Source organism: Carica papaya, chromosome 6 (assembly GCF_054855325.1).
Source record: "Carica papaya isolate Zhongbai chromosome 6, ASM5485532v1, whole genome shotgun sequence".
Classification (NCBI taxonomy): Eukaryota; Viridiplantae; Streptophyta; class Magnoliopsida; order Brassicales; family Caricaceae; genus Carica; species Carica papaya.
The window spans coordinates 32553413-32574203 of record NC_142314.1 but is presented as its reverse complement, the minus strand read 5'-3'; the positions used below and the strand labels follow the sequence as shown (position 1 = coordinate 32574203).

At 37.3% G+C, this 20791-nt stretch overlaps 1 protein-coding gene across 2 annotated transcripts in view; it reads left to right on the top strand.

Annotated features, from left to right (window-relative positions):
- LOC110812841 (uncharacterized) overlaps positions 1–17720 on the top strand; it is a 35478-nt gene extending 17758 nt beyond the window's left edge. For both annotated transcript variants that reach the window (XM_088223302.1, XM_088223303.1), the window contains 6 exons: positions 4771–5018; positions 5707–5862; positions 5997–6153; positions 15885–16024; positions 16118–16153; positions 16414–17720. In XM_088223302.1, coding sequence (XP_088079428.1) covers positions 4771–5018; positions 5707–5862; positions 5997–6153; positions 15885–16024; positions 16118–16153; positions 16414–17319 — 1643 coding nt within the window. In that variant the 3' untranslated portion in view covers positions 17320–17720. The remainder of the gene's footprint in view (positions 1–4770; positions 5019–5706; positions 5863–5996; positions 6154–15884; positions 16025–16117; positions 16154–16413) is intronic.
- The last annotated feature ends 3071 nt before the right edge of the window (positions 17721–20791 follow it).

The following is a 20791-nucleotide window of genomic DNA, read 5'->3' as shown; positions in this document are numbered from 1 at the left end:
TAGTTATCCCCTGCACCCGATCGCTCCCCCCTCCGAAGAGTCATGTTGAGATCCCCACCAATCACCCAACTCCCACCCCATCTAGCATAAAAATCATCTAATTCAACCCATAACAATCTCTTCTCCTCTCTGTTCCCCTTGCAATAGACTCTAGAAAAAGCCCATACCTCCCCCCTCCTCCCCACCCCCCCTCATATTTCTCAAATAAACAAGATAAAATCATTGACTCCCTCGCTACCTCTTTGCAACGAAATCTAATCCCCTTCCACATTATTAAAATACCTTCAGCTGCCACGCTCGCCGAGATGTAATTCCATTCGATGTTGCTGTCGCTCAACAAACTTTTAACTACCTTGTGTCCAATCACCCCTATCTTCGTTTCTTAAATGCATTTAACATCAGGTTTCCGCTTTTTAATACACTCTTTAATCACGCTTCTCTTCTTTCAGTCGTTCAACCCTCTCACATTCCATGATACAATCTTACCTAACATCCAAAAGTATTGACAGCATTCTCCCCTTCCTTGTTGTTTCTCCTCCGACAATCGTAGTTTATCGATGTTTGCAATCTCTTGAGCTCCTTACTGCTGCCTTTCCCCTATTTTCTTTTTGCTTTCTCCACTGAAGCAACCTCATTCCTGCAATTTCCATATCTGACCTCAATGTTCGCAATCAAGCTCAATACTTTGTCCTTTAAACTCTCAAGCGTAACCCCAAACATGCGGCTAAATTTACGGAAATTCTCCAAAACCCAATCCGCGTATAACTTCTCAATAATCCCCACCCATTTCCTCTTCATCGATCTGCGTTAGTTATAGTTCCTCATACTGAATAGGATTCACATCCAACTCTTCCCTTACAGTGTTGTCGAGCATATATGTGTCAAACAAAATCAACTCCATCCCCCCCCCCCCAACGAACAGTCCATGTCCAACTCGGCTTTCGCAATTCCCTTCTCTTTCATCTGTTCTTTGTCTTCCCCATTAACCACCAAAAATTCCTCATTTCTCTCGATCACTGGCTCATTCTGTTTACTGAGATCAATCGCTTCTTCCTCACCCACATTACCGTCTTTACTCCTTTGATCAACCCTAGTATCCTCTTCCGCACATCCCTTGTCCAGTTTCAATGCAAAAAAGGATTGTACCCCGACCTGCTCATTATGTTTGTCTTTAGGTGAGACCTTGTTTAAACCCCTTTTTTTGGGTCTTCAGTCCCATTTGAATCTATTGTGACCCACATTCCTGTTCGGCCCAAGTTGTTCAACCCACTTTCCTTTTTCAGCCCACAATAGATGCCTTCCACCCCGTGATCCCAATCTTGTTCCTTTCGTCAGCCCATTACCCTTTGGCCCACCTGCCAGGTCCAATTTCTCCTCTCTCACGTGATTCCCATTTTTACTATTTTGAAATTCGAAAATGGCTTGATCCGGATCCGATCGTACCATGAGTCACATTTGCCCTACCTGACTCCCTTCCCCTGCTTTGCGGCCAAGAATTTATGCAAAAGACAATCCACCCGCTAGTTCCACCGAGATGCCGAGATTAACTCCACAATGTGGGCATGGAATAAGAACTTTCCTCCTGAGGCACTTGTCAGTAGATTCATTCTTCCTACCTATCCTTTATGCCCCTTTAACCATCACTTTATCTGGGTTTACAATGGGCTGGCTTGTCAACTCATATGTTGCTTTCATCATTTTCCACCACCCCCCAACTTCCTCTCCCGCTGGAATGAAAATCCTCGTTCTTCCCTTATCTCTGTCTCTCACTTCAGTCAGGACAGATGACGACCAAACCTATTGCTTCCTAGTGCAATGAAGAGCTACTTCTCCATCCATTGAACTTCATCCCCCACGTCTTGCCCCACTTTCGCTAGGAGAAGTCAGCAAATGCATCAATAATCCACTTTATTGCATTGCCTATCAGAGTGACTGATGCCCTCAGACCCCTTCCGTTCTTGCAAATGCGTGTTACATCTTTGTCCTTTGCCTCGTTAATCACATCAGGAAGGAAGAAATGTTTCCATTGAGACGCCATTCCCGTTGGTTGGCCAAGGTCGGCGGACCCCCCTTCACCATCCCCTTGTTTCCTTTCAGTAGTGCTATAAGATTCATCCCTTTTCGGCATTTAAATGAAGCCAGATTTAGGGTTTCCTATTCATTTAGTGTGAGAAAGAGAGAGAGAGAAAAGAGAGAGTCAAGAGTCCATCCCCTTGGGTTTCTATTTTGAATTGATTATGTTTTGTTTCTTAGCTTTCGTGTTGATCTTAATGTGTTCTTGTTTTTATCTCTTTGGAGGATAGCTTATTTTCCTTTAGATTACATATCTTCCTACCTCTAAGAAAAAACTATAGAATTCTATGGAATCATGTATTCCTACATCTAAATGAAAAGGAGGAGTACAAACAGTTTAAAACAAATTGCCAAGGAATTGCTAAAAGGTTTTTCTGCATTGTTCTTATGGGCACGTGTGAATTGCTGATTTGGCACATGACAGCTTTGTACTGGGGTGTGTGTAAAGTGTTTTTATAATGCTGAGTCTCGTCATTATATATATATATTTGAAAATAAAAAATATAATAAGATTCATTCGCAGGCATCAAGAGGGTGCAAACCCGTATACAATAATATTTATATATTGATTAAAATATCAATAAGGTCCCCAAAATCATTAGAAAAGTGAAGAGGCTGACCCTTAATTAAAAAATTCAGGGTTTGGAACCAACTATTAAATTCTATCAAAACCTCCTTCCTCGTGTTTATATGTTTTTGCACTGGGATTTGGAGACTTCTGTCTGGTTTATTTTACACTTTCTGTGTTTCTTAGGTTTCTCATCTAGAAAAAGGAAGATAAATTGCTTGGCAGACGTTCTATGCTTTGCTGGACTTTTGGTTCTGCGATTGGAGAGAAATGCAAGGATCTTTAAGTGTCATGTTCCCCCTTTCTTATTTGTTTGAATAGTTTCAGACTCTCTGAGTAAGGTGTATAGCCTTTACCAGGATACTTCTTTGGCTCTTTTGTATAAAGGATTGCCTGGCTGTTCTCCATTGAGTTCTTTTTCCTTCCATAGTTTGGCCAGTCTTCCTTTTTTTGTGTTTTCTTTTTCCCTTTTTGGAGGAAAATGCTTTTTTTTTTATCTAACTTTAATAATATATAATTTTCTACATAAAAAAAGGCATGGGTTTCAGACACCATTGATGTGACTGAAATCCAACAGTCTTTACTATATAGATCTCCGTTGTTAGTTAGTCAGTCGCTTTCTTTTGAAGTTAATTAAAGAACTCACCCCCAAAACCACCTCTATATAGTGGTTGTTTGACCCATGGATTGCTTGTACCCCCTTTTTCATGCATGTAGGAAATTTCGAATTGAATCATGATTAAAGACCATTCTGGTTATTTGTTCTCAGATTGGATTTTTGAGATGGATGGATTTATGAGATGGGAGAAGCAAATTTAGGAGCAGAAATTAAGCTCCAATTAAATTTTAGAGTGAAAAGATAGATAATATGACCTTTCTTATTTGTTTTACAGAGATATTATGGGAGTAGAAATAGAAATTCGAAGATTGAAAGGTAAAAAGTTAAGCTATAATAGGACTAATAGACTCTGTAATTTCTGAGATTGGAGAGGAAAGGAAGAGGAATGATACTCCTGGACTCTGCATGTTCTGTGATGGAGAGAGAAGAAGGGTAGGGAGAGAGACTGCACAGTGAAGAGTTCTAAACTCTTAAGCCTCTTGACAGCCTTTTGCCTTTTAGAGTCCAAAATGAAGAGTCGGATAGTCACTTAAACAACATTGTTTTTAATGAGACGACCTAAAAATTATTTATTACTTCTTTTGGAGCTTGTAATGTATTGACTCTCTTTTGAAGTTGTAAAATGTTTTATTTGCTCTTGAAATTTCAGATGTCTGCTTTTCAAAATTTTTATGGAGTTAAACAATTCTAACCTTTTTCTAGTTCTTAATTTTTGTCTATAAATTAAAGGAAAATCATTATTATTCTTAAGCCATTATATATTCCTAAACTCTAAATTACTCTTGAATCAAGCATTGAACCTAAGAAATAGTTCTATTGAACTTAGCACCCAAATAACAGGCTAAGCCTACCCAAACAGAAAATGAAAGTCAAAACGACAGAAAGTTTTAACAACCAGTTTCCTCTCATTCAGAAAAACTGTTTCTAAGTTTAACAGCGAAACAAACATGTTTTATAAAATTTAAATGAAAAACAGAAATCTGTTTCTGTTGCGAATTTTGAAAATAAAAACTAGGGCATATTTTCATGGACCAAATTTGGACTTTATTCTTCCATGTAAGAACTGGATGTTTGACATAGTTATTGTTTTATTCATGGGTAGATCTGTAGTCCTTGAAATAAAGTAGTGATTATTCTTTATTTCCTTTCCTTCCCTTTGATTTTATCTGCTAATCATTTTCTAATTTTTTTATGTCATTTTGTGCTTGTGAGTAACATGATCAGTGTATTGGTGGCCTGTTGTAATGGTGATTGATTGTGTTTTTTTTTTAAAGAAATGCTGTTCAAGGGTTTTGTTATATTGTTTTTTTCTCCAGTACTTGGTACATGTTCCAAAACTATAGAAGCTAATTTTAAGCGTAACTATAAGGAGCTGGAATAGTTTCTTTGGAGAGATGATACTGGAGAAAGTATTATTTCCCTCTTATTGGTCAATCTTATCTTCCTTCTGTGCTGAGTTCTCTTTTGAATTGATTAAATATGTTATAGGTTAGCCTTAACATCGGTCCAGCATTATCTCGATGGTGTATTTCTCACAGGAAAAAGGCAAAACAGATTGTTGAAACTTGGGATAAATTGTTCAGCTCTTCCCAGAAAGAGCAGTGTGTTTCCTTCCTTTATCTGGCTAATGACATTTTGCAAAACAGTAGACGAAAAGGCAGTGAGTTTGTGAATGAGTTCTGGAAAGTTCTTCCTGCTGCTCTCAAACATGTTTATGAAAGTGGTGATGAGTATGGAAAGAAAGCAGTAGCAAGACTCGTAAGTAGTACTTAGTTATCAGCAGTCTCCGTTAAATTGTTTGCTATATGCTACATTGAAGACTAATAGTCAAAATTTTCTGTGTTTTCTTTACTCTTGCTGTTGTTTGTTGCCCAAAACTGGTTTAGCTTTTTAGTGGTGCTCTCTTTTATTGGTTTGGCTTCTTGTTCCTATGCCAAGCTAATGTTTATTTCTTATGCTGTTTACCTGGCAACCTTTTCCTCATATTTGTTTTATTTTGCTTATTTTTGTTCCAGAAACAGAGAAGAGAACTTTTTTTAATTAGTTAGGATGTAAGATTTAGCTGGAAAATGAGATTGAACACTGTTTTTTGACAGTAAATGACGTGGTATCTTGATCACAGGATGATAAGGAAAAGTTGTTTTTATTGCCTTTTCTGTTTTCCCCTTAAAATATGTTTGGATGGTGGAGTATGTTATATAATATCCTGATTTCTGATATATGATCCCCTTGAGAAAATCATATAAATGGTTTTCATGGAAATTTTTTGTTTCATCTCCTCTTTTCCCCCCCTTCTGTTATGTTACATAAGTATTTTCATGGGCTTTTGCTACTTCGTGCTGTTCTATAGTATTCTTCATCTGAGAGTTTCTCTCTCTAATTTTTTTTTTTTTTTTGCTTTGTTTCTCCCATGTGGGTTGGGATTATTGGTGTGGTTATTTTTCAGGTTGACATATGGGAAGAAAGGAAAGTTTTTGGTTCTCGAGGGCAAAGTCTAAAAGATGAAATGCTTGGCAAGAGTCCTTCTTCTGTTGTAGTGAGCAATGGCAAGGGCACAAATCCCATAAAGATAGTGAAAAAGGATGCTCATTCAGTGAGAATTGTAAGCATTTATCTCTATTTTTTATATTACATATCGTCCTTAGTTGTCTTTTTCATTCATATAATGATAATGTCTTGCAAATACATCTATCCATTATGAATTTGGGATTTATTTTTGCTTTGCTTTCTCTTCAGAAATTGGCTATTGGGGGTCTTCCAGAAAAGATTCTAACTGCCTTTCAAACGGTGTTCGATGATCATTCTAATGAAGAGACAGCTTTCAATATGTGTAATACTGCTGTACATCATTTGAGTAAAATTGGGGAAGATGTTGATAGTGCATCAAATCAAGGTAAGAGTTTGCCGGAAGGGTCAATATTTCTACTTTCATCTGTCATTTCAAATGAGGCTTGTCATTTTGTCCGTTCTGTGGCAAGTCAAATATGGTAGGAGTTACAAGTCACAAGCTTAATATTTGGTGATCTTACCACATGCATTAGGAAAAGACATTTTGTGACCTTAGGAATGGATATCAAGAAAAACTAGCAAGGAGCAGAACTTTGTTAAGATTCTCTTTTCTTATATAGTTAGTAGTTATTTTTTATTATAGTTTTATATTTGAAGATTCTAATCTTATTATTATGTGGACAAACTATAATTATGTGAGTGATTTATTATTTTTTAAATATAAACAGTGAAGTGTATTACTATAGGCACCAAGGGAGCGTCGCCCATATACAAAAAATATTTACATGTCTATCAAATTATCTACAAGGTTTGATAAATCTTATTTTTTTTTTTGAAATAAAAGGTACCAAAAAAGGGGGTATCGCACATGTACAAATTTACAATGTGGTTATAGTTTCACTAATAATATCATGACCTAACATACTGGTCCTAAAATAATGAATCCTCCTATCTCTTGATTTATATAAGTGTAAGGTTTGCCCTCAAAGGCTCTAGCATTCTTCTCTTTTCAAATAATCCAAAAAATGGTCAAAAGAATTAAATTAACTACTTTCCTTTGGATACCTATCCCTTCCCAAGCCCATAATTCCCCACAAACAGTCTCAGAGATCACCCAATTAATTCCTAATAGTCAATAGATCATGTTCCAAAGTCTGTATGTCGTGGTATCACCAAACAAGTAAGTGATTACAAGACTCTTCCGTACTCAAACAGAGATAACAACAATTAACAATGATCTGACCCTTTTTCCTAAGCTTATCAATAATGAGTATACTTTCCCTACAAGCTTCTCAAGTGAAAAAAGCAATTCTCGGAGTCACCTTTGCTTTTCAAATCTGTTTAGCTGGGAATTTATATAAAACCTTCTAATTTTCACCAGCCAGTTGCCTTTAATACGACCCCACAAAAACATTTCCGCTCTTTTCCAGCTTACACACCACCTTGTTCTCCCAAGTTTTTATTTGCTGAGTTTCCAAAAGTGCTAATAATTCAGCATACTCATTTACTTCCCAGTCATTTAGGTTTCTTGAAGCATTTACCGACCATTCAATACTGTTATTGCACATTCGATAGGCTTCTTTAAGCAGCATCTGTTTTGACTGGGCAATCTCAAATAACCTTTGAAATCGCATCATAAGAGCACCCGTTCCAATTCAAACATCAAGTCAAAATCTCATTTTACATCCATTACCAATTTGCCATTTTATGCATTGTCTGAATTTCGGCCACTGTAGGAGGATTTTCTTCCAAAAAGCTCTACCACGCGGTCTGCAGATGTGATTTCTGCCTTTCCTAGAAGGCAAATCTGCAGTTGACAAATCTCCCCATCTTGCTGCAACTATGCTCCTCCACAATCAGTTACCATCCACCAAAAATTTTCATAACCATTTCCTTTGTAGGGCAATATTCATGGTAGCAATGGACCTTAATCCCAGTCCACCTCTATCCATAGGTTTTTTAATTTCTTCCCATTTCACCAAATGATACTTCCGGTTATTAATCTCATTACCCCAAAGGAATCTACATTGAATTGCTTCTAGTTTCTTTGCAATGTTACTTGGAATTGTAAGAGTGGAGAGATGGTAGATAGGAAGATTGACCATTGTACTTTTGATTAGAGTAAGCCTTCCACCTTTTGACAAGAAATTACGTTTTTATCCCGCAAATCTTTTCTCTAATCGTTCAATAATCGGTCCCAAGTGATTTTTTCTTTATATTTAGCACCCAAAAGGACCCCTAGATATTTCAAAGGGAAGTTAACAGCTTTACATCCCAATACCTCCGCAAACATGCTGCTGTCTCAAGGTTTGATAATATCTTCTATAGAACATAAAGGATAATCCCGTATAAAAAAATCAAGAGTTTAGAACATATATTTTGAAGTATATCAAAACCATCAAAATCCTCAACCTCATAAAAAACTCTTCTATTTCTCTCATTCTACACTACCCAGAATATGGTAAGAGAATGATCTCTATCTGTTTCCTTCAGCCACTTATGCCCTGCCACCGCCCAACCAATCCCAAGCAAGCCATAAACCATAATCCATAACTTGTATATAAGGAGACACCAAAGAAAAAGATAATTACAAGTCTCCTTTGCCCTTTTACAAAAATAACACGCATTAACTAGAATCTTTCACCTCTTCCTTAATTCATCAATAGTCAGGCAACATTCAGTGCATGCCTTATACCTTCCAAGTGAAAAACGGAACTTGGGAGGGTATTCTTGGCTTCCACAACTATTGATAAGGGGAATATGCTTCCACATTCATCATACTTGAATAGATTCTTGTAGAAGATTTTACTGTGAACAAACCATCTGCTGTGAGCTTCCACTATAGAATGTTGGTATCTTGATTCAAAGTAATAAGAGAAAGGATATGCAGTAGTTCCTCAAACTCACCAATCTCTTAGTCATTTAGGTTTGTCGACATAAATACTTTCCATTCCCTCATCCCTCCACTAACTTCCGCAATAGATTCACAAATCTTGATATTCTTCCTCTAAGCGATATGTGGAAACCTAACCCTAGGAGTCTTCCCACAATTTGATTCTATCCTCCCTACCAACTGTCCAACTGATGTTCTTATGAAAGTTCTCCCACCCTAAACCTATCTTTTTCCATGAACTCTTCCCATGTGATCTAGAACCCAATTTTGTAAAACTCTTGCTATCATCTCTTCCATATTTAGCCATTATAGTTATTCTTCACATAGCACCTTCCCCATTGATGAATCTTTATAGCCACTTACCTTGTAGCTTTTCATTCATCTCAATCAATGAATGCAGGCCAAACCCACCAACATGCATAGGTTTTTTAAGCTCATTCCGTGCAACCAAATGATACTTCCTACTCTCCCCCGTGTCACCCCATAGGAAATGATTCTGAATAACTTGTAATCTCTTGACCACACCTTTCGAGATTGTCATAAGAGACGTGAATTAGATGGGTAGATTACTGTGAGTGCTCTTGATAAGCGTGAACCTACCTCCTTTAGATAGCATAGCTCATTTCCATCACGCCAATCTCTTCTCAAATCTGTTCACCTCTAGATCCCATATTCTTTCCTCTTTAAATCTAAAACCTAAAGGCAGACCCAAATACGTGATTTGTAAGCTAACAAGTTTGCACCACAAAGCCCTTGCCAACCCATCCCGATCCCCTTTCGAGCCCAACCTCACAACTTCCGTCTTGGCAAGATTGATGTTATGTGCGGACACTATTTGAAAGTCCATCAAAACACATGATATGCAATAAAGCTCCTCTCTTTGGTTCAAAAAAAAACATGATATCATCAACAAAACATGAATAAGTTATCTCCTCGAAACGGTCCCCCAACCCCACTCTTAAGCATCTAAACAACTCACATTCGTTGGCCATTGTAAGCGTAACATTCAAACCTTTCATGACTATGATGAAGAGTAAATGGCGATGGTGGATCACCTTGTCTCAAACCACAAGAGGCTGAAAAGAAAGAACACGAACCTTCATTGACAAAGATCGGAAGAGAAGTAGTAGTAATAAAAGCTTTCATCTAACGCCTCCATTTTTCTCCAAAACCCATCATTCTTAGCATGTAATCCACAAATCGCCAATGCACATTGTTATATGCCTTTTCCATATCCAACTTGCACATTACTCTTTGTTTCCTATAAATGAGTTCATCAACCACTTTATTAGCAATTAAGGCTGCATCCAAGATTTTCCTAACCCCCACAAAAGTATGTTGGCATTCCCCAAGTACCTTGTCAATGACCCTTTATAGTGAACTGTACTTGAAATTACAACATTTGACGTGGGGATCTATGTCTGTCGAGGATCATCATAAGGAGATGGAGATGGCCATGATTAGGTTTAATATCGAAAAAGATCCCAAGGCTACCATGACAAGTTTTTTGGGAGGTTTTAATAAGGAAATTGCCAACAGTGTAGAGTTGCAAAACTACTTGGAGTTAGAGGACATGGTGCATATGACCATGAAGATCAAGAAGTAGCTCAAGTAGAAGGGAGGGGCACGTCACATGTCACTCCTATCTACAGTTCAGAATGGCCCAAGAAAGAGGAAAAGAAGGGAGCATATGTGATGAAGGAAAAGTCTACACCGCCAAATACCAAAAGTGAGATACCTAATTCATCCCAAAAGTATAGTATAATTAATTGCTTCAAGTGTCTCAAAATCATACACATCGTATCTCAATGCTCAAATAAGAAGATCATACTATTGAGAGATTATGACAGAATTAATAGTGGTAGTGACTATGATAATGAAGATAATGACAGCATACCACCAATGAAGGATGTTAAGGAAAATGTTGAATATTCAGCCTAGGAGGAAGCTTTGGTTATTAGGAGAATTCTGAATGCCCAAGTCAAGTTTGAAGAAAGTAACCAAAAAGAGAATATCTTCCCCACCTGTTGCCTTGTAAACGGGAAGGTATGTAGTCTTATTATAGATGTGGGTAGTTGCACTACATTGGCAGTATTATTCTTGTTAATAAACTTAGTTTGACGTACGCGCCATTCTCATCCTTACAAGTTGTGGTTGACTGATTATGGAGAGATGAAGATGACTAAACAGATATTAGTCACATCTTACTAGGAAGACTTTGACAGTATGATAAGCATGTAACTTATGATGGCTTTGGAAATCGTTTTTCATTTAGCATGTGTGGTTAGAAGTTTACACTTGCACTAATATCATATGAGGAGGTGTTTAAAGATTAATAACAATTCAAGAATTCACTAAAGCCCGAAGGAAAAGAAGAACTAAGTAACATGAAGAGAGAATATTATTATAGAGAAAGGAAGGAGCTAAGGAGGCCCTCTTTCAAGAAAAAAACTATTAACTCACCTTAAACCTCCTTTATTTAATGACATTGTTTTGTAGGATATTTTCTCAAAGAATGTAGGTTTAATGAAACCCCTACATAAAAAGTGTTTGATTTGAGGATGAATTATTTTTTAGGAAGGAGGGGATGATGTGAGCATGGGAAGCATGGGCCATGATCCAAGACAAGAAGAAGAAGAGAAGGACAACTAAGAAGAAAGCCAAGAGAGAATCGCTTGCAAAAAAGCCCAAAACGAAGAGAAAGTTGGCAGCCAAGGAAGATACAAGCAATACTCACACAATTTGGATGGATTTGGGTCACTTGGGAGAATATTATGATGCCAAGTCGGCCCATGACAAGAGGATGAGCTAAAAGACTCCAACAAGCCTTTCAATTATTTGTTCAGGCATGGATAAGCGAGAAAGGAAGAGTTGGACCAAGCAAAGAAGCCCATAAAGGCATGGGAACAAGCCCATTAGGCCAAGGGCATAATGGGGGGATATACTCTCCAAATTAAAGGAGTAGTGGAAAAGGGAAAAGAAAATCCTTCCACCCATGAGGATTCTTTCCAATCCGAGAGGAAGACTTTCCCAAGGGAGAATTTTTGTCTTCCTTTCCTCATATCTCCTTAAAAAGGCAACCAATCTCATCTCTTTATGGAAGATTAGACTATCTCTTTAATCCTTTTTAATCCTTTCCCCATATCTCCTTAAAAAGGCAACCAATCTCATCTCTTTATGGAAGATTAGACTATCTCTTTAATTCTTTTCCTAAACACCTCAAGATCTTCCTCAAATGAGGAAACCAAATAAATTCCTTACGAAAGGACTAAGGTTCACAAGTTAGGAAGGAATCTTGAAGATTTGGCGTCCTCTTGAGGCCATAAAGAACCGGCCCTAAATTGCCATTTTATTATCCCTAGTTCTTCCATAATTAATTAAGATTTTCCTCATTTAAAAAGGTTTTTACAAAAAGAGATCATATCTACCTTATTTTGGCTATAATCTTCTTAATTCTTATTATTTTCTCATTTAAGGCATTTAATTTTCTATATAATTTTTACAATTAATTTAGGAGATTTATTTGTTTTTAATGCACATGGCTTACACTATAAATAAGCTTTCAATTCATGGTTGTACTCACTCAAGTTAATAGTAATAAAATTACTAAGTTTCTTTTCAACAAGTGAGGTGTTTTTCATCATTCTTGTTGAATAGAGAATTGGATCGACTTATCAAGATATTCTTGTGATATTTTTCTAATTTTCGTATTTTCTCAATTATCTTAGTTTCTATCATTTAATTGATAGTGGTTTAAATAGAGAGGTTTATTTAAGATTTAAATCTTTGATGATATTTGAATATTATGTGAGTTTTTAATTACACTGTTAATTTTGGATTTTGCATTAGAACTCGTTAACCGTTTTTTAGATTCGTTTGCCATCTTGTACAACAAAAAATTCTTACAAATATTATTTGTCATCGAGTTAATCAATCATGACATAGCTAGATTATTCTCGATATTCCAAGATCGAAAGTTTGGGTCTTTGGCACTTCATTAGGTGACTTCTCTAGTGAGATATTCTTATCCCTCTCTACTGCAGATAAAGATCTGATCGATTTGGACTATTAGATATAATTGCTTTCATTTAGCTTGCAACTAGTGATTGGAATTTGAATGGCTTCCAATTTGGGTGGTTTAATAGAAATAGTTCAATCAGATTGAGATGTGATATTAGAGAGGTCACTGGTTCTTGCTGTAGCCATTCCATAGTTGGTCATTAGTAAGAGAGATTGAAAAAAAGGATTTTTTAAGGTTCAGAGATCCTGCCCTAATACCATGAGAAGTTGTAATTAAATTTTCTGTTTATTGAATTTTTATTCATGACACTTAATTTATGATATCTGAATGCATATAAGAGAAGATTAGTAGGAGTTTTAGTATGAAACTAAATATAAATTAGTACCATAAAAGTAAAAAATCTTCTAGTTATAGAAGTCGACTATGATTCTACTTTATAGAGAGATCTTTTTTAAGATATCAATCTATACAGGAGTTTGACTTTTACAAGAAGTCGGATTCTTACTGTTCGGTTTTTGTGTAACAGAAGATTTGGGATATTCTTGAATTGAGAACCTTCCAGTTGTCTTGTAAACATGTCAGGCATATTGCTTAATTCCTAGCAAGCTATTTTTAAGGCTCAAATCGGCTTTAAAAGGATACAAGTTTCCATGTTTTTCTTGTGAATTTTTTTCCCTAGCATGTTGAACACTTTTTCCCCTACTTTAGGTCTTGGAAAATAATGTGGGGTTTCCATATGATAATAACTATCATATAAGCAACCTTGTTAAACTTTAGTTTTAATTTTCTTCTCTTATCCATTTTGGTAAAAAGCATTATATAAATTATCTCGAAACTCGTTGGTTGTTGATGAACCTTATGATAAAGGGAATGTAACTAAGAGAACATGGTTAAATCCACTCTTGTTTGAACCCATCCAAAATTGCCTTGTACTTTTTCTTAATGATTTGACTTAAAGGATAAGATCCAAACTCAATTCATCTCCAAAAGTATAAATTGCAAATCTGTGACCACAAATCTCAAAATTAGCACAAACGGTTGAGTATTCCCCATGAACTTGCAGAAGTTTCAACTCAAATTTGGGTTGGAAGTGGGTTGAAAGTGGCTTGAAATGCTTCAGTTAAAAAAAGGGCACTTGGCTTTGTATGCAGCTCCATTTCATAAGACGACTTAAGGTAACAACTCAGCTCTAGAAATGGCTTTGCTCATGAGATGTCTTAAGCTCTATAAACTACTTGGGCAGGATTTCGCTCATTGCTAACAGTGCATTTGTAACATGTGTGGTGATTTTGGGTTTTGAATTTTTGGCATTAGGTTCCCTTGAAGGTGGTAGTTTGGAATTGGATCTTGTGGGCATCAATGTGGCTGCTAAGGTTGAGTTCCAGCAAGGCAACAATGGTTTGAGGTGTTGCTGGCAAGTGAGGTTTATTATAACGGAGGTAGGATCTGAGACTTGGTGGGTGATCGGTTGACAATCTTGAGTGTTGATAATGGTGGAGGTGTTGTCCACCTCCTACTGGCGGCCAGAGAACTAAGGGGAAGGATGGAATGGAATAGCTATTAAGTCATAATAGAATAAGGTTGTAATTTGATTGTGATTACATGATCCTGTTTGGTTAGCATATTAGAATAGCAGTTCCATTGTTTGTTTGGTATGTTGTTATGGAGATGGACTAATTGAAATGACTACAATGTCCTTGTTATATTGGTTAACCCTTTATTTTTATTTGCAAAGACAAAATACAAACATTATAATAATAAATTTATATTTCGTAAAAATTTAAAACTATAACCAGTGATTTCAAATAAAAAGAAATACAAACATTATAATAATAAATCTATATTTCTCTAAATTTAAAACTATAACAAGTAATTTGGTCCTAACTATAGTTAATAGTAAATAAAAAATAGTTTTAACAAAAAAACAAAAGCATTTCATCTTCCCAATAAAATCATGGCTTGTAGGATTAAAGTCACCAACTTGGCTATATGCCGCCACTCAGAACATTTGTCATTATCTTTGGTGTCAATGAGGGTTAGCATCTATCTGGAAGGAGATGTAAGTGTTACACAAGGAGGTTACCAAAGCTAATTGTGCAAGAATTGACCTTAGAATTGTTGCATTTCAATAGATTTGGAGTCGCACCGCAGACACAAACATTGAAATTGTAGGGCAGTAATCCTTGGTCCCATTTCGAACTGGACCAATGTTGCATTTCATGCCGCACTCATGCTACTTGGGTGGTATTGCATCATCGTGTGAAGGAGTTTGATGGCGTTTTGTAGAGTTTGTGTGTTTCATGGAGTTCCACTGCCTTTTCATGGAGAGATGGTGGCAGCTATGGGGAACTTGTGAATTGATTTTTCAACTTAAAAGATAAAGATGATATTCTTTTCTATTGTAAATGAAGACTAAAAATATTCCAGTACTATTACATGAAGCTAGAAATAGTAATTTTACCCCTTTCCTCATGAATAGCTATTAAAGGAGAAAATCACAATTTCTTTTGTACTAGCTTACTCCTTGGAATCAGTTCTCTGTGTCAACCAAACATGGCAATGGCCATTACATCAGTAATACCTATAAAATTTCTACTTTATTCATGCCATTTTTTGTGAACCAACATGTAGTAAATGAGGCTGCAATGTGGGTGAATATATCCATACAGATAGATCTTATGTCATATATATATATAAAATAAATAAAAAAAACTCTAAAATTTACTTAGAAAATAAGCTTAACTAAGAAGGTAATCCAATTAGTTGAATAATGTATATTTTGAAAATAACTAAATAAGATGTTATCTAAACCAGAAATAGTAAACTCATGCAAATAATAATCCTATAGTTAATAGTTCCTAAACAAGCTTAGTTACCTTAAATTCTTGATAATACATAGATATTGGAATTGCATAAATATCTCTTATTATGGGCAATATCTCCAATTTATGATACTCTTGTTTTGCATGGAAAACCCTATTAACAATCTTGGAAACCTTGGAGTTTGGGTGTAAGTGGTTCATTTGGAAGGGATTAGGTTTTTATTTCCTTTTCAAATCCAGACTTGGCTCCTCATTCTCCCATATGATGTTTCAGCTCTTTATTCTCAATATATTTGTCTCATCCCGTCTGACTTGTAATAGCTGATACAAAGTTGTTGGTTATTAACTTTTATATATTCTTCATCTTTTGTTTTGGTTAGGAAGTCAGCATGGCTCTTCTATCATAGATGAGATACAGCAGCAGGAGCAAGCACTTCAGCAGTGCATTGGACAACTGGAAAATGCTGAAGCAACTAGGGCGGCCTTGGTTTACCAACTTAAAGGAGCATTGCAGGAACATGTAAATTTTATCAACCCTCATATGTTCTTGAGCCATAGGATTTCAATTTAGTTTTGCATCATTATTGACTACTAACTGATTTAAAGTCTTCAGGAATCAAAGCTGGAGCTTATCCGGAGCCAGTTGCAAGTAAGAATACCACTATTTTCATGAAATCCTAGAAATGGACTTATTGATTCTCAGAATGGCTATTTACTTGATTTTCCCTCTATTTTTAATATTTAATATGTTTTATTTGAAATTTGGAATCAAAAATCTTTTTATTCAAATGCTCTCCCCTCTAGCTCTAACGATGCTGGGGCATAAGCCCCAGTTTTGTGATATCTTCCTCTCTTTCTAATACCACATCCTTTGTCAAAATCTATTTCATTTGTTCTTTCTGCCTGCAGGTTGCTCGATTTCAGGTTGAGCATGCAAACAATATGAAGAAGAGAATGACATCACCGTCGTTTCCTGTTCCCCCAACTACGCCTACAATTTCTGCAACAGAAGCCATGAAGGTGGTAGAACAGACTCTTTCTTCAGCTCAGCCAATCAGCACTCCACCCCATCCTCAGCCTGTGGTTTCATTTGCACCTTTGAGAACTACTGAAGAAGAAAACAAGAAAGCTGCCGCAGCTGCTGTTGCTGCTAAGCTTGCAGCATCTACATCCTCTGCACAGATGCTTACGTCAGTGCTTTCATCTCTTGTTGCAGAAGAAGCTGCCTCAATGAATGGTAGCTTAAAATCTGGTGGGTTCACAGCAGGATTGCCTGTCTTCCCCCCAGAAAAAAGGGCCAAACTTGAGAAACCAATGCCTGTTTCGGATGTTGTTAGCTCAGAAGTGGGCAGCTCAGCTTATTTTACTCAATTGCAACAACAGCCAATAACCAATATGCCAATTGCGCCACCAACGAATATTCAATCTTTGTCCCAGGGAAATCAGATTCAAGCTGCATTTGCTCCTGCTCCACCGCCACCTCCACCAATACCTCTGTCTTCCACAAACCCACCAGCAAGTCAGTATGTTCAGTCTGCTGGTGTAATGGTGGGGGTAATGCCTTACCCATATGGCGCAAACACCTTACCACCTCCACCTCCACCTCCACTGCCACCACATATTGCAATGGGCTTAGCAAGGCCTTCTACTCAGCCACCACAGCAGCCATCTCAATCACAGTCTCAGTCTCAGCAATCACAACAGCAACAGCAACAGCAGCAGCCACCAGCCACTGGAGGATTTTACCGCCCACCAGGGATTGGGTTTTATGGGCAAAGCCATCAGGCAGCGACACCTCCAGTTCCTCGGCATTGATCTCAAGCCAGAGTCAGGAATGGAACCAGGATGTCAAGTATCGGAAGTTTTTGGGCAAAGCCTTCGGCCGGTACAGCCAGAACATTGACACCAATCTTCCTGTGAAATCAGGGAGGCGAGAGTGCCTTCTAAGAGCTGTGTTATTATGTACATTAAAAGAAACATTAGTTAGAATGTTCTGTAGACTTACATCTAAAGTCTCCCTTCAGAGACACCCCCGTAATTCTCAACGGGGGTTCCATGGCGCTATGCATACTTTGTGAAAATATTTTACTTGATAGCCTGCTGTATTTTACTACGTTTATCTTGAGAGACTAGGTTGCCATGTATCTGAGCACTACTGCTTACGCAATGCTTGCGTCTAATCAGAAAACAGTAAGTAGTATGTCTTATTTTATTTAGATTTTGTTTCTAAGAATGCCTGTAGTGTCTGGCTGGTAAGTTTAGATTGTAGTCGATACGAGAACATGTGTGTAATCAGAGGTGCTCTCACGTATTCTATCTTAACTATTGTTAGATGTTTTACATATCGTGTTCGGAATTAAACTAAATAAGTGGCGTTAGTTTTTTGTACAATGCTTGTAAGTCAGCTTGTGTGCTATGTTTCATTGTCCTGCCGTCTTGTTGTATTAAGGTTAAAATTCTGTGTTGCATTGTTGTTTGGACAATTAATTTTTTTTGGCATATTTTCTAATTCTTTTTATATATTTACATGCATATGCATATTGATACGAGGAAACATAAAATGTTTAGTTTCTAAGTGAAAAATGTTATAAATAGTAAGTTCTTATTTTAAATACATACAGTTATTTAAAGACTATATATAATGATGTTAATTAATAATTTTTATTATAAATATTAATATTCATTGATATGTTTTGTAATCCCAGAACGTGGGCATTTTTGTAATTACTTCATTAATTATTTATCCAGCCAAAAAAAAAAAAAGGAAAAGAGCATGGTGGCGCAGAGAACGGAAGAAGAAGAAGGAAGCAAAGACGTGTACGTCGCGAGCGGGAAGAGATGGGTTTTCGTGATTTTTGGAGAATCTTCAGTGCGAGGATGCTGATCTAAACAGTTTCGCTCCACTATAAGCAGCGTAGTGGCGCAGAAAACGGGAGAAGAAGAAGGAAGGAAGGACGTGCACGTCGCGAGCGGGAAGAGATGGGTTTTCGTGATTTTTGGAGAATCTTCAGTGCGGGGATGCTGATCTAAATAGCTTCGCTCCACTATAAAGAACGAAACTCGAAAACAGAGAAAGGAGGAATCCTTGAGGCAAAAGGGGCGTAGAGAGAGAGAGGAGGCCGAGAAGAGAGAGAGAGCTCATCTTCTCCATGGACTCTTCGCAAAATACTTAGAAAAAAATCCCCTCAAATTGTTCTTCTCATTCTTTATTTTCCTTCTACTCGCAGAACCAATTACTGGCCTCTACTTATTGACATAAACACAAATATCACCCATCTCTGTATTTTCTTCAGCGCGACTCCAAGCAGCTCAGGCCATCTCTGTCACAGAAGAAGCTCTCTCTCTGCTGTCCTTAATTTTCGAGCGGCAATCATATACATTGCAGCTTATCATCACCGAGACCCAACCTTCATTGCACAATTGATCGGAGCCAAATCACCAAAGCACGAACCTCACCGGAGGGCCGTCGCACCCGAGAGCACCGCCGCCGGTAAGCTTCGGTTTTCCGTAATTTTTTTTGGAACACGTGCAGGTACTGTTAGTGTGTTTCAGTTCCCCGGAAAAAATTCAGGGAAAGTTAGGGACGGCCTGCAGGCGCACTGTGAATCGTATTCGGATCCCGAAAACAAGCAAGGACCCCTCACCCTATTTCCTATCACGGTATTAAAGTTCAAAATGATAAAACGGTATTTCTTGAATTAACGAATGTGTGAAATTGCTTAAGGTGGCTAATGGAGCCCGAGTCTAGTGTGATTGGTGATTTACTGTTATTTGGCCTGTTTACAGCTTTAAATGCAAAATGAGGTTTGATGTGTTCATTTTACAGATTTGTGTGCATATACTACGTTTTTATTAATCATGGGTTGAATGACTGAAAAACTGATACTGTATGTTGTCTGTTTGGCATGAATTACTGTTTTGCTTGTTTGTATGTGAATTGATGATGCTGACTGAGGAAAAGGAAAATGAAAGATTGTGTAGACTGATAATTGTATTATGGGGGTCAGCCTGACTAGATATCCTGGGAGATGGTGGACGGACCGGGTCCGTAGGGAACCCTACCGGGAGTGTGGTCTCACATGCCGGACGGGGTATGGAGATCTTATGGTTTTGGCGCCCATACCAGACGGGGTATGGGGACGGCCCGTTTCACCCTCATACCGGACGGGGTATTGAGGTTTATGGTTTTGGCGCCCATACCGGACGGGGTATGGGGACGGCCCGTTTCACCCTCATACCGGACGGGGTATTGAGGTTCATGGTTTTGGCGCCCATACCGGACGGGGTATGGGGACAGCCCTGGGAAACTGATTATGAATGTTAAAGGTTAACGGGTAGCGGAACCCCTATGGACCCCCACGGATACTAGTAGGCTGGTAAATGAGAAAAGGATATGTTGTACAATGATTGAATTACAAGAGGCGTGATAAGTGTTATGTTTTACAGCTCATATTATTCAATGATTATGATAATGTTATTGTCTTTCTTATATTGTTTTCATAAATTCCACCGAGGTAAGTGGATGGTAAAGGTTTTCATGTTAATAAACGAGTTTGTTGTAAATTATGCTCCATTGGTCTTTTGTGTTTTTCTACCCACCTTTACCTCCGTGACGGTGAGATATCGTGATGTTCTTACTGGGCTAGTGTAGCTCACTCTTTATTTAACCATTTCAGATCAGGAAGACATGGTTCCCGAGCCCGTTCCGCAGGAGGACGACGAAGGGGATGGCTAGAGACTCTGTAGTCATACTCATAGTTTTATTTTCGAGTTTCTTTCTTAGTTAGTTTAATCTTTTATATTTTAAGTACGTTTTTGGTTTTTCGTGTAAGGGATGTTAACTGAAATTTTGATCTCGCTTCCGCATTTGATATATTTAAATACCCATTTCATTTTGATATTTCCGGGGCCGTTACATGTTTTATTACATTTATGATATTCAAATATAAAAATATAGAATTCAAAAGTAAATGAAACTAAAAGACAATTACCATAAAGAAAAGAATTATGTTTTATTACATTTGTGTTTAGAAAGTTTCTTGGAACACAAGAAAGAGTTCAAGAGGGCAGTTCAGTCGGCTCATTGGTTAGGCAGAGATGGGTTGAGCTTGGAGTAGGCCGGTTAGGCACTCGTGGAGTCATATTTTTCATTAATACTTTAACAATTTACTTTATCCTTGTTATTAGTTTATTATTCTTTTAACTTCACTAATTTTTTATTTATTATATTAAAAAATTTAAGATTTGAATTTTTTTGGGTAGCATATATTTGAGTTTGAACTAAAAT